This window comes from Capsaspora owczarzaki (assembly GCF_000151315.2).
Source record: "Capsaspora owczarzaki ATCC 30864 unplaced genomic scaffold supercont2.13, whole genome shotgun sequence".
Lineage (NCBI taxonomy): Eukaryota > Filasterea > Ministeriida > Capsasporidae > Capsaspora > Capsaspora owczarzaki.
In genome coordinates, this window is record NW_011887304.1 from 808,488 (window position 1) to 821,216 (window position 12,729).

Below are 12,729 nucleotides of genomic sequence, written 5' to 3' on the forward strand. Positions count from 1 at the left end.
GAGAAGGGGGGAAGAAATCGACATGCATGGGGAATTTCCGTGTGGAAGCAGATCAGCGTCTGTCGCTGAAAATTTCACTTTGTCCCATTTTTGACAGAATACCTGCATGATAAGACTCGCAACTATCAACACAACCAACAAGCAAAAAAAAAGAGAAAAAGAGAGAAACAGCTTCAGGCCGACGCTTGACGGGCGGCAAACGAAAACTTGTGCTGTTGAATGTACAAAATCACACTTTGGTAAATCATTTCTTGCAACCGCGATTCGGTCGGAGAGCTCGTCGGCATATGCCGAATCATAGTCCTGGAAGATCAAAAGCAAAGCCCAGTTCAAATCCCAAGTGAGAAGAGCGGGCTCGCTTTCCAACCAAACAACCCCAAGACGCATTACCCTCGATCTTGGAAATCGCTAAACGCTTGCATGACCTGCTTTCTGAGCGCCTTCTTGCTTTGACTCAGCGAATCCAACAGTGTGGGCGGTGCGGCCGACTGTGGCTCTGCTGGAACGACACCAAAGTCTAACGGGTCGATGCTGGACATGTTAACGCCGAAATTGCCATCCGAAACGGCATTTCCGATGGTGCTCAACCCATTCTGACGATCCAGCGAGGCAAAGAAGGCCTGCTCCTCTTCCTCGCGCGAGATGTTTTGAATGTCATTGTCAAGCTCGTCCCATTGGAAGAGCAGCTGCTCGACATGCACCCGATCTGCCGTCAGCTGGTCGTACGCCTCCAAAATTGGCATGCACTCCATGACTTTTTGACGCTCTTGCCAGTCCATGCGCCGCCGTCGATAGTCGCAGTACCACATGCAATCGCCACACGTTAAAAGCTTCATGGAGGGCATGGGTGGTGTTCCGTTCGCCGAGGGCAGCAGCAGTCGCATCGCATCCCGGTCGGGCTCTCGACCGTCAAGCGTCATAAACCTGGCGTCCAGTTTGTGCACAACGTCCCGCGAGCACCCTTTGCCCGTACACACCACTCGACCGCATAGTCTGCAGTGGTGTCGCCGGGTAAAGAACATGCCGAACGCTTCCCCGCAGAACGGGCACTTGATGGCAGAAATGTCTGGCATCCAGCGCACAATAGATGCCTGTTCCTTGTCCAAGTCTGCCGAAGGTGTGGCATTCTAGCTCCAACGAAACACACATGCGGACAAGTTGAGTGATTGGTTTCACTCAAAACCGAAAAAGCAAAGTCAAAGTTCAAACCTTCAAAACGGCCAGCCGCTCAACCACCGTCACGATGCGATCAATCGAGTTGGCCCGCAAATCAAGCCTTCGTTGGCGCTCGCCAATATATGCGCGTGTGAGCGATCGTGTCTGGCCCGGCTCTTGCTGGTGACCTGCGCGCGTTTGGAAGCAGAACTGGCAGACGGAGCAGAGCACTCCGCGCTGTGGATCGGGCTTTGCTTGCGCGTTCAGACGCATCTCGAACTTGACGTGCTTCTCGCAGTAAATGTCGCCGCACTTGCGGCAGTGGTGGCGTCGCTCGAGCAGCGAGAACGACACGCCACAACCCGGCTGCGGGCAACGTGTGGCCAGCGCGTCGGGCTTCCAGTGCGCCTTCGTCACCACGGGCATCGAGTCCTGTTGTTGTTGAAGGGCAACATGCGCCTGAGGTGCCTGACCCGGCGCCCTGGTGGTGCTTGGGGTCGACGATGTCAGTATTCCGTTCAGCGTGGCGCTGTTCCCGCCACCTGCGCCGCTCGAGACAGAGTTTGGTCGGTTGCCTGCAGTGCCGGCAGACCTCGCAAGCTGCTGCTGGTCGTATGTGGTGGCCGCTGGCTGCGACAGGCGCGCAGAGAGTGCATTCTGAGGCGGTCCGGCTGTGGGTCAAAATGGAGGTGGATGTGAGCGGCTCAGACGTCATCAATCAAAAATCTCAGACCCCCAAACAAACCAAAACCAAAAAAACAAAATAAAAAAATTCGGAAGACAACACACGTCGTTGAGTTGTTACATTTGCCAAACATTGCATCAAGAATCAGGACTGAAAACAAAATAAAGTAACGTTACTTGAAACAACAGCAACATCAGACAGCACAAAGAGAGAAAAAAAAAACCCTCAGAGCGAAAACTACACAAGAGAGATCGCTAAACATGAAATTCGCGAAAACAAAATAAAAGTGTAAAGCCAGAGACGGAAACCCCCCCCCCCAAAAAAAAAAGAGCGATGTTGTTTTAAAAAATGTCCGGCACGTTCGTCCAGTTCTTGGCTTCCTTGGCCTCCCAGTAGCCTCCGCTGTAGACAAACTCGTCCGCATCGGTCAAGGGCTGGTAGCGCCGAGCAAACCAGCGCGGCTGGACAGTCTCGCCGGAGGCCTCGCGCTGTTTCCGCACTGCGCGCTGCTTCTCTTCCAGTCGTAGCTTTTCCGTGTCTGCCTCTTCAAACATGCCATTTTCCATCTTGCGCTGATCGGGCCGCAACCGCGAGTCGGTCGGGCAGACATTCTGCTCTGGCTCGTTGAGCAGGCAGGCAAACTTTGTGTAGCCGTACATCTTGGCCGAGTCCACCGGCAGCGTGCCGCGCTTCCACAACTGCTTGCCAGGCAAGTTGGTGCCCGGCGGACGCGACTCGAGAGACTCGTCCCATGTGCCCAGGAGCTCGATTTTGCATTTGCCCGTCTCATCCATGACCTCGCCAGTGACCTTGCGCGGCTTCTCGCTTGAAAAGTAGCTGTAAGCGTAGTACTTCATCGAGCAGCGCTCCTTGGTTGTGTGGTTGACAATTTCCATCTCGCCGTGCTGTGGGGTGATGCGGAGTCAGCGTGAGTTTGTTCACCAGAAACCAAACAAGCACACCCCGCCAGCAACCAAACCAACGACAAAAACAGCCACTTCTCGAAACTACAAACCTGATCAATCCACAACTTGCCAACAATAATGTTGTGAACAGTGGTCGTGACTTTGCGCCATGTATAGTGGTCGCCATTTTCAAAGGTGAGATGCGTGATGCCGACAGGGACAATTTGCAGGTACTTGCCGCGGAACTTTGAAATCATGCCAAAGTCCTGCCACAGCGTCCAGCCGCGGCCTTCAGTGTGCATGGCGCTGATTGGCGGGTGGTGCGATACTTGCTCGGTAATGACGCGCCAGCCCTTCTCGGCACGCATGTCCAGCTCGTACGTCTCGCCGAGAAGCGGGTTGAAGGGCTTTCCCGTGCGCGTCGTTGTGTTGGCGTACGAGCTCATCGTGTACGCGGCGACAAAGGCCATGCGCTCCGTGGAGGAGGTGGCCTTGGCAGCAGAGTCGAGCAAGTCTGCGTACTCGAGATCTTCGCACAAACGTTGCAAAAAGGAGAGGGGCTCGTTGAAAAAGACTGGCATCGGGATTTTGGACAAGTCCTTGCCGATGCAGTCTTTCATGACACCCCACAGGCTGGCCGACGTCTGCGGTCGGTAGGGAATGCGCTCGCGGCGGCGACGTGCGGTGGGCACGACTGCAGCAGTGGGCGCAGCGGTACTGGGCGCACGTGAGTTTGCGGCGGCGGTGGATGCGAGCGTTGACGCTGCTGCTGGTGAGGTGTGGGTGGCGGTTGTGTGGGTGGCGGTTGTGGTGGCGGGGGCAGCAGTGGCAGTCGTGGTGGTAGCAGGTGCATCCTCATCCTCGGCAGCAAAGAACTCGTCTTCATCGTCGGCTGCGTCGAAGAAGACCTCTTCGTCGTCCATTTCGACGTGGGTGTGGAAGGTTTTGCCAGATGCCACAAGAGTGGCACGTCGCTCGAGCACATTGTGCTGCTTGGCCAAAGTCTCGACCGTTTCGGCGAGCGACGTGAAACGCGAGCGCTCTGCCAGCAGAATTTTCGTCCACTCCCCGTGATGCTGCTCGATATTGTGGACATAGCTCGAGCAGGCGTCAACCATCGCCGCGGCGGTGATTTTGAACATGGCGGCATCCTCCTGCAGCTGACGAATGTGGGCAACAGCGTCGGCTGGCGCCACCGCGCCGTTGAGGAGCAGCTCTGGGGTGTGTGGCCGGGCGGCACTGGCAGCGGTCGCCAAGGTGGGTGACGAGGCGGTCGGCAGGGAAGCGTTGGACGAGGATTTGCGCGACGCCTCGATCGACGCGTCCGACACGGCACCGAGCGATGCCTCGACAGTGGTGCAACTCCTTTGCAAGCCGATAGCCTGCTTGAAGAGCAGCTCGCTCCGCAGCTTGACTTCGCTGAAGGCCTGCTTGACGCTCTGCAGGAAGGCAGCCTCGTCAATGGAAGTGCTGGCTGCGCCTTCGTCCTCTTCGTCCGACTCGTAGTCAATCTGCTGGCCAACCAAGCCGACGATGCGCGGCCTGCTCGCCAATGACGACGATGCTGCTCCAAGAATGGTGGCGGGCTTACCGCCAGCAGCGCCACCCGACAGCGAGAAGGCTGGCGGTGCGGGGACGTGTGAACTGCTGCTGCTGCTGCTGTTGCTGCTGTTGCTGCCGTGGGCGCCGTTGCTGGAACGACGGGGACTTGCCGTGAGCCCACCACTCGCACCAGCAGCACCAGCGCCGTGGTGGTGCTTGCCGGCGGCACGAGATTGGGCCTTGACCTTGGCCAGCTCGAGGGCCATAATCCACCGTGCGCGCTCTGGCTCGGAGTGAGCGCGGCAGTGGAAGTGCTGGGTGCTGGTTGCCACGTCAATGCCTAGGCGATCGTCTGGCGTGATTTGAGCACCCACCAGACTGACCGTGCCGCGACACGTCTCTGTCACTTCCTCCTTGGAGCGGTAGTACGACAGCGCGCCGCCCTTGAGAATAAACCAGCGCTCACGCCAGCCAGACATGTAGTTGGTCCACTTGAGCAGCCATCCCGAGAACTCGTCGCCGTCGAGCGGCTGGTCGGGCGGCAGTTGGACGACGTTTCCGTCAAATCCGCGCAGCAGCGGCGATTCCGGTGCGCTGCTCATCCGCGTGATGTGAGATTGACTTGACTGCAGCGAGGGGGTGGGTGGTGGTAGTGAGGAGCAGGGGGGGTCAATGACCAAAGATGGGGTGGCGAACCTTGAGAGACTAGCGGGGGGTTGGGGTGTGTCCTTGGGTCTGCAACATGAATAGAAGAGAACCAATGAGTTGTTACACAGCTGGCATCGAACGCAAGAGTCTGAGTGTGAGTGTGAGTGTGAGAGGGGGAGTTGCAGTGTGAAGGCGTTCAAAGCAAACGCTTGAGACTGCGTTTCTTCAGAGTCGATCATGACGGCGTTTTGGTTGTGTTTGTGGATGCAATTGCGCTGGAGATGTGCTGGTGTGTGGCGTCGCGATAGAAGGAGTTGAGCGAGGAGGTGACGTAGGAGAGGAAGAAACAAGAGGGGGGAACAAGGGGAAAAAAAAAAAAAAAAAAAAAGTTGCGTTGTCGTCGTTTGTGCCTGAGACGAACGACGGGGACAGACGATGGAGGGAGACGATGGAGAGGAGGTGAATGATGAAGACGGGGGCAATGGTAGAGGGCGGGAGGACGGGGGGGGAAGAGAGGCGAAGAGAGGAGAATGGGGAAGGAAAGGGGGCGAACGAGTACAAAAGTGCAAAAGGGAAAAAAAAAAAAAAAAAAAAAAAAAAAAAAGCAGGACTTAGGTCGCCGCCACGCGGTTTCTTCGATTTGACTCGAGCTTTCGGTGTTTGGTTCCACGTTTGCGATTCGTTTGAAACGCGTTGCTTTGTAAAATCTCAGTGTCAATTCTCTTTTTCGGATGTTCGTAAGGTGCGTCAGATTTCAGAAAGGAGGTTGGTGGGAGTCAGTTTTGACTCAAGTTCGATCGCTGCTTTAAGTTCGATCGATGAGAACCCTCGAGACGATCCGCTACGCAGCCACATCGGATCTCTGCGACCACATGACTCAGCTACCAATAACAACTCAGACATGTCTTGGTGGTTGGTTGCTGGACGTCTGTGGGGGTCGGCAGCTAGGCCTGTTCTTAGTCCCACGCCTCATCTTTCACCGCTTCGAAGCGGAAGTCTCCATTATCAATCACAAACAACACGGTGACAGCAACGAGAAGACGGCAGATGTCACTTTGAGACTGGGACGCATTTGCCATGTACGACAAATTTCCGACGGTTGTGGTTTTTAGTCCTTTTTTGTTTTGCTTTGCTTTTGTTTTTCTTCTTTTTCTTCTTTTGCTGATTTGGATTTTTTTGTTGTTTTTTTTTGGACGGTGAGTTTCAAGTGAAGGCAACACTGAACACAGCCAGATTCGTCGCATCTCATCTCTCGCAGCGCGTACAACTTGAGTCCTGAGATCGATTCGCCCGTGTCTACGGGGCAGCGAAAGAGAGCGGCACAGGAGTCAGCCGAAGCGATGGTTTATTGTTTTGAATTATTTTTTTCTTTTTTTTTTCTTTTGTGCTATTTCGCTCTGCTCAAAGGCGCGCCACGCTGTGTGCTTTGGAGTGCACATGCACGTCTCTCTTTGCCATGCAACGAGCGAAGGCACACGTGTGGACCCTGAGGGACACTGGCAAGGCGGTGGTTGAAAGCGCGCCACAGTCGAGTTCAGGACAAGAAGAGAACCATCGCAAGCATGGAAGCATTTGAACAAAAATGAGCACGATCGTGTCAATGGTCAAGCCCTCTTTTGATGTGCATGAAGCAGCCCCCTCCATCAGCGCGAGATGAGAGAGAGAGAGAGACAGAGAGACAGAGAGATGAGTGTGAGTGTGAGTGAATTCGCCTTGTCTCGCTCATTGGGATTGGGCGGGCACTGACGCTCGCTAATGATCATTTTTGCGGGTTTTTTGTTATGATGCTTGTTTTGTTTTTTTATTTTGATTTCATGTTTTTGGTCGTTTTTTATTTTTGTGTTGTTTTTTTTTTTTTTGTGTGTGTTTTTTTTCGGCCTTTTTTGCTGTTTTCGGGCTTGCTTGACTTGGATACAATCTCGATTCACCCTCACTTCGACCTGTCGTCCAACTCAAGCTCGAGTCGCAGTGGAGGTCGCTTTGTGCGCGTTCTATTGTTTGACGACGTGTTTAAGATTTCTCGCGTTATTTTGAGCGTCGACTCAAAACTCAACGGCATCGACGTCGGACGGATAAATCGTGATGAGCGGTGTGGCGGCCGGGAAGGGGGAGGGGAAAGAGAGGCAGAAAGCAGGGGATGGAGGGGAGGCCAGAGTGAAAAAGAGCAGACGCATGGCGGTGATCCCTGTGTGCTTTTGCAAACGCACAAAATGCGGGTGAGGAACCATCGCTCATGATTTGATCTTGGTTGCTTGCTGTTGTTTCTATGGGATTCAGATATCGTTGAACACCTGCAAGCAAATGACTGCGGCGCGTTCGCTCGTCGTCGTCGGTGCTCTCCTCGCGGTCGTCGCGCTGACTGCACATGCAGACATCCACAATCTGCCAACCAAGTGGGTCAACACTGCCAGTTCAACTGCCCCGCAGCTGTCCACCAAGAATGTCGTCCTGTCACCCGCGCTGGGTTGGCTGACTTGCTCTGGGTCAACCGGAGGCTACCGCTCCACTGGTTCTAGTTACTTCAGTCAAGAATCGCTCCTGCAAGACCTCTACACAAACGAGATCAGCATTCGCTACGTTCAAGAGTATCTGGCCAATGCTGGCGCCAGCGTCCATTCCACTCGAGAGCGCTGGTTTGAGACTCCCACAGAAGTCATTATCAACGACTTTGACACCGCAGCTGCCAAGAAAGTGACATACACAGGCGGCACATGGTCCTCTGCAACAAGCGTACTAGGGTATGGTTCCGACCAACATTGGTTTGCAGCAGCGGCTACGGAAACTGCCACAGCCACATTTACGGCCACAATTTCCACGGATGGGTACTACCCCGTCTACATGACTTCGCCTGCCTTGAACTCCAACCGAGGCTCCCCAGATGTTCGCATTACACATTCTGGAGGCATCCAGACACTGTCAGTCCCGCAGTATCAACAGGGTGCCATCTTTGTGTATCTTGGTCGCTACTACTTTACTGCTGCGGCGGGAATCAAGGTTGAGATTACCAACAAAATGCCCGTGTATTCGGGCAAATCTGCGATGGTTGATGCAGTTCGCGTCGGATGCGGAGCGTCAACAGCTGGCATTCCACGCTGGAAGCTGTCGGCCCAGGACTTTCTGTACTTTCAGAGCCAAAACCAGAATGCAGGGTCGGGCCTTCAAATAGCAGCCAACGGAGCGCCCACCATTGACACCGACTACAATGCCAGGGCGACTTTCTCCAACTTCATGTACAACCAGAAGGTGGATATGGATCTTGTCAACAGGCAAAATGGTGCTGACTGGCTGTACGCAGGTATTGGTGCAAGTGGAGGCGCTGGATCTGGTGTCTCAACTGTAACACCCAACACCGTAAGTAGGCGATGCTTGTTGTGATTCACAGATTGCTGCACTCGAGTGAATTGTGCTTATTCTGCCCCCTCCGGTCTCAGTGCAACGCTCTACACGGCGTGCAGCACCGCGGCAACTAGCGTGCGCGTGAACGTTCAGCAAGCAACCGGACAAAACAACCAAGGAGGCTCCCTCGATGCGTCCAAAACGGAATTGACCCAAAACGCATACATGCCGTCGTTCATTACATACACCATTGATGTGTTCAACGGCACTGAAATGGCGCTGATGGCGAAAGAATCCTACCGCGAAACGGTAAAGCTGATGTGGTGGGAGTTTGATGAATGCACTCTGAAGGACTCTCATCGAATGATAACTCACAATAATTCTCCCAATAACAGCTTGGTCGTGCCATCTACAAGGGCATCCACAAGTACTTTGTTCCATCGTCTCCTACCATCATCCCGTTGCCGGTCACCAACCTTTACACTGTCTCAAGGACCGACAGCGTTGCCCTCTGCTGGGTTCAGCCGACTGACCCTCTTGAATCAAGTGCAACTCCAACAGCGTACAAGCTGTACACCTCTACTGACGGTCGCGGCTGGGATGCAGGTGTCATTTTCGGGCCTACGGGTGCTAATGTCGCGCTTGAAGGGAACTTTGGCAACAGCGTGTGTGGTGGCACGAGATTGGTCGCGGTCGACACGCAGTACTACTTCAAAGTTGTTGGTGTCAATGCTGGAGGAGAGGCTCTTACAAAGCTTACAGTCGCTGGGTACCGCAACTCTGGAAGCAGTCCGCGCATTCTCGTGGTTGATGCTTTTGACGCCGACTTTGTCCACGCGAGCGACAATATCGAGGGCCGCTACACACGCGAGTACGTGTACGAGTATGCTAGTGCGCTACAGGCTGCAGGCTACCGCTGCGACTCGGCCACCAAGAACACTTTGCTCGACGCAACATGGGTGAATGCCTATTTGGTGAACTACGATACTGTCATCTGGTTTGCAGGCGAGAACACTGGAATCAACGTGTTCCCTGCCGCGCATCAAGCTGTCATCAACACTTGGATTGCTGCTGCCAACATTACCAAACCGCGCTCTTTGGTTGTCAGCGGCTCGCACGTCGCATCGGGTCTTGCGGCTGCTGGTGGAGCCAGTGCGACCTTCCTCGCCAACAACCTGGGTGCTGGTTACGCCGGTTCCACTGCTAGCGCGCCATTCGTTGCTCGCCAGGCTGTCGATCCGGGCTTTACGATGAGCGGCACCGTGACGTTCAACTCGGTCATCGCGCTTGGCAACCCCTACCTTGTTCAAACCCCTGACATCCTGACTACCGTCGGAAACGGCATGGCTGCACTGTACTATGGCGCTTCTTCTGGAACCAACATTGCTGGTGTGAGCACTGTGGGAGGCAGCTACTCGTCGTTTTTGCTCGCCATGCCATTCGAGACAATCAAGTCGAGCACTGAGCGCACTACGCTGATGACGTCGATTGTGAAGAGCGTGATTCAACGTCGTGCCAGCTCTGCCATCTCTGCAGCAACTGCGAGCGCTGCAACTGTTGCGTCTACGTCACAAGCATCAGTGGCGACACTGTTGGCAGCTACGGCTTCAGCGATGTCGTCGTCTGTTGCCTCGTTCGCTTCCAAGGCGTCTGATGCCAGTGTTGCCTCGACGTCGGTTGCGTACGTGACGAGTGTTGCTTCCTTTGCATCTGTCGCATCTGACGCATCTGCTGCTTCCGATGCATCTGTCGCATCTGTGGCATCCACCTCTGTTGCATCCGACGCATCTGTCGCATCCGACGCATCTGTCGCATCCACATCCGACGCATCTGTCGCATCCACTTCCATTGAATTCGTGACCAGCGTGGCTTCTGCCGTATCCGGCGCAAGTGCCGCCTCCGCGGCGACGACAGCCTCTGCATCTGCTGCGACGCTCGCCTCCGAAGCGTCTGGCGCCTCTACCGCAGCAGCTTCTGCCGCCTCTGCGTCTATCGAAGCTGCGAACGCTTCCAGCTTCCCAGTCGGCCCAGTGGTTGGTGGCGTCGTTGGTGGCCTGCTTCTCCTGCTCCTTTTGGTCATTCTGCTTGTGATTCTGCTCCGCCGCCGACGACACACCAAGAAAGAACAGGGACCCGGCTCAGCGGAGCGCAACAATGTTGTTCACAATCCTGTCGCGGACGATTCGGTTGGAACTTTTGCCAATCCTCTGTTCCATCAGCAGCAGGACGACGGGCTGTATGATGCCTTGACACCTGTTGCTGAACCTCGGCCAACAGCCTCGAAACAGGAAGAATCTGGGCTGTACGATCAACTCGGGCATGCGTCTGGCCTCGCCTCTGGTGCTGATGAAACCTACTCAACTCTGACTGGTGGAGATCTGAGCTCGAAGACGGAGTACGCTTCCATGCGCGCTATGTAACCGAGCAGGACTTGTGTTTCCACTGTCAGATTTTGGTTTTTGTGCTTTGGGTTCCTGTGTTTGTTTCGTGTTTGCGATTCGTTTGCGATGCGTTTCTTTGTGACAATTTGAAGCCTCTTTTTCGGTGTTGATCAAGTGTGCCATACAATCACGTCCGTGGTCTCGCAGCGTGCTAGTCGCCATCATTTTCGTTTTCAATTCCGTTGTGTTCTGGTGGTACATTGTGCTCACGCCGTTCAATCAACAAATGCGTTGCCGAGGTATCGTTTGAAAAACCGCCGTATTTCGATGCTCTCGCAACGCGTTTCCTGGCTGCTCAGCACACAAATCGGGCAACTGTCGTGTGTACGAGAACGTGCCTCACTCCGCAGGTCTCATTTCACCAATGCCGCGTTGTGTCCAAGCTGTACTTGTCATGGTAAAGCTACACCGAGGATTTTGCGAGCTGCAAACAGGAGATGAGAACAGAAAGCTCACTGAAGTCCTCCCCGCTCGTCGGCTTCCAGGGCGACTCTGACTGGCTTCAGTTGGAGTGACTATTGCGAGTATTGGTCGAACGACGACGACTCCAGGGCGGTGATTGCTCGTGTGCCTGGACGCCGACTTTTTTTTTTTTTTTTTTTTTTCGAAATTCTCCAACGCTCACCCCCTTGTTCCATGATTTTCTGGGCTCTTAATTCTTTTCACTGATTGCCTGTACTTGTGCTAGTATGACATCATTTCTTTTCTTCCTCCAACAACACAACGTCGATTAGGCAACGTTTCGCTCATTCGTCTTTTTATTTTTTTATTTCAATACAACTGTAAGTATGGCTCGTACCAAGCAGACCGCGCGCAAGTCCACCGGTGGCAAGGCGCCCCGCAAGCAACTCGCCACCAAGGCCGCCCGCAAGACCGCCGTCACCTCCGGCGGTGTCAAGGTAAAGCACTTTCTCTGTGCTCTTGTCGCTGTGCAGACGCAGACGCAGACGCAGACGCAGACGCCGAAGCAAAACGAAAGCGTCACCGATTTCTCATTTTTTTGCTTCTTTTTTCTCTTTTTTTTTTTCCCCCCCCTTCCCCCTCGTCCCCTCGTCCCCTTCCCTTGCCCCCCCGCGCGCGAGCAGAAGCCCCACCGCTACCGCCCCGGCACCGTCGCCCTCCGCGAGATCCGTCGCTACCAGAAGTCGACCGAGCTGCTCATCCGCAAGCTCCCTTTCCAGCGCCTCGTTCGTGAGATCGCTCAAGACTTCAAGACCGACCTCCGCTTCCAGTCCGCCGCCGTCCACGCCCTTCAGGAGGCTGCTGAGGTCAGTGTCGAGATGTTTGCTTCGGGTGTTGTGGTGGTGCAGGGAGGAGGCGACGCGAGGGCAAGAAAAGGCCTTGCAACACAACAAGAAAAAAAAAATTGAAAAAATTGAAAAAAAAAACATGAGGGGAAACAGTCTAAAATCAAAAAGCGCGCGAAAAATTCAAATTTCATCCTCACCTTATTTTGCTTATTTTGGGAATGCTCGCAGGCGTACCTTGTTGGCCTGTTTGAGGACTCCAACCTCTGCGCCATCCACGCTCGCCGCGTCACCATCATGCCCAAGGACATCCAGCTTGCCCGCCGCATCCGTGGCGAGCGCGCTTAAGCGACTTGTGTGCTTTGAGCCTTTTCCAAGCGCCTCTCCTTTTCCCTCTCTCTTTCTCTTTTCTCTTGTGATGGCGAGTTTTGAATTTGCTGCATCGACGTGATGTTTGTTCTTTCTAGCTTGCCTCACTCTCAAAAATCCAAATAACAAAACAAAAATCAAAAAATTTACCTGGTGTTTTTCAACGCCACCAATCCTCAAACCCTTCGAGAGAAACTTTTTCTTCTTTCTGCATCTCATGCTTTGTTGATCTAGTTCATTGTTGTCTGAGCTTTTCCATTTGTATAAAGTGCTGCCTGCACCTTTGTGATTTCCACCGACACTTCTGAAAGAAGCCCGACTTTTTTCCATTTCAAAATGCTCATACAAAATGCGTTTGACATACTGTAGTCCAGAATCAATTTCTCAGGTGTGCCTCAAAC

The 12,729-nt window shown here is 54.0% G+C and overlaps 4 protein-coding genes across 4 annotated transcripts; 2 read left to right on the forward strand and 2 right to left on the reverse strand.

The window, feature by feature from the left end:
* Positions 1 to 37: 37 nt before the first annotated feature.
* CAOG_09048 (hypothetical protein) lies at positions 38 to 2,062 on the reverse strand. Its single transcript, XM_011272434.1, has 4 exons — positions 1,961 to 2,062; positions 1,210 to 1,826; positions 391 to 1,127; positions 38 to 303 (listed from the first exon to the last, which is right to left on the reverse strand). Exons 1-4 carry the CDS (start codon positions 1,971 to 1,973, stop codon positions 174 to 176), a joined length of 1,497 nt encoding a protein of 498 aa, XP_011270736.1. The 5' UTR covers positions 1,974 to 2,062; the 3' UTR covers positions 38 to 173.
* On the reverse strand, positions 2,021 to 5,022 carry CAOG_09049 (hypothetical protein). The gene is made up of 2 exons (XM_011272435.1): positions 2,856 to 5,022; positions 2,021 to 2,745 (listed from the first exon to the last, which is right to left on the reverse strand). Exons 1-2 carry the CDS (start codon positions 4,887 to 4,889, stop codon positions 2,182 to 2,184), a joined length of 2,598 nt encoding a protein of 865 aa, XP_011270737.1. The 5' UTR covers positions 4,890 to 5,022; the 3' UTR covers positions 2,021 to 2,181.
* Positions 5,023 to 7,236: 2,214 nt separating this feature from the next.
* Positions 7,237 to 10,691, forward strand: CAOG_09050 (hypothetical protein; the record flags this gene model as incomplete). Its single annotated transcript, XM_011272436.1, has 3 exons — positions 7,237 to 8,286; positions 8,350 to 8,580; positions 8,667 to 10,691. The coding sequence occupies 3 exons, from the start codon at positions 7,237 to 7,239 to the stop codon at positions 10,689 to 10,691; spliced, it is 3,306 nt and encodes a 1,101-aa protein (XP_011270738.1).
* Positions 10,692 to 11,455: 764 nt separating this feature from the next.
* Positions 11,456 to 12,670, forward strand: CAOG_07177 (histone H3). The gene is made up of 3 exons (XM_004343851.2): positions 11,456 to 11,611; positions 11,798 to 11,980; positions 12,191 to 12,670. The coding sequence occupies exons 1-3, from the start codon at positions 11,501 to 11,503 to the stop codon at positions 12,305 to 12,307; spliced, it is 411 nt and encodes a 136-aa protein (XP_004343901.1). The 5' UTR covers positions 11,456 to 11,500; the 3' UTR covers positions 12,308 to 12,670.
* The last annotated feature ends 59 nt before the right edge of the window (positions 12,671 to 12,729 follow it).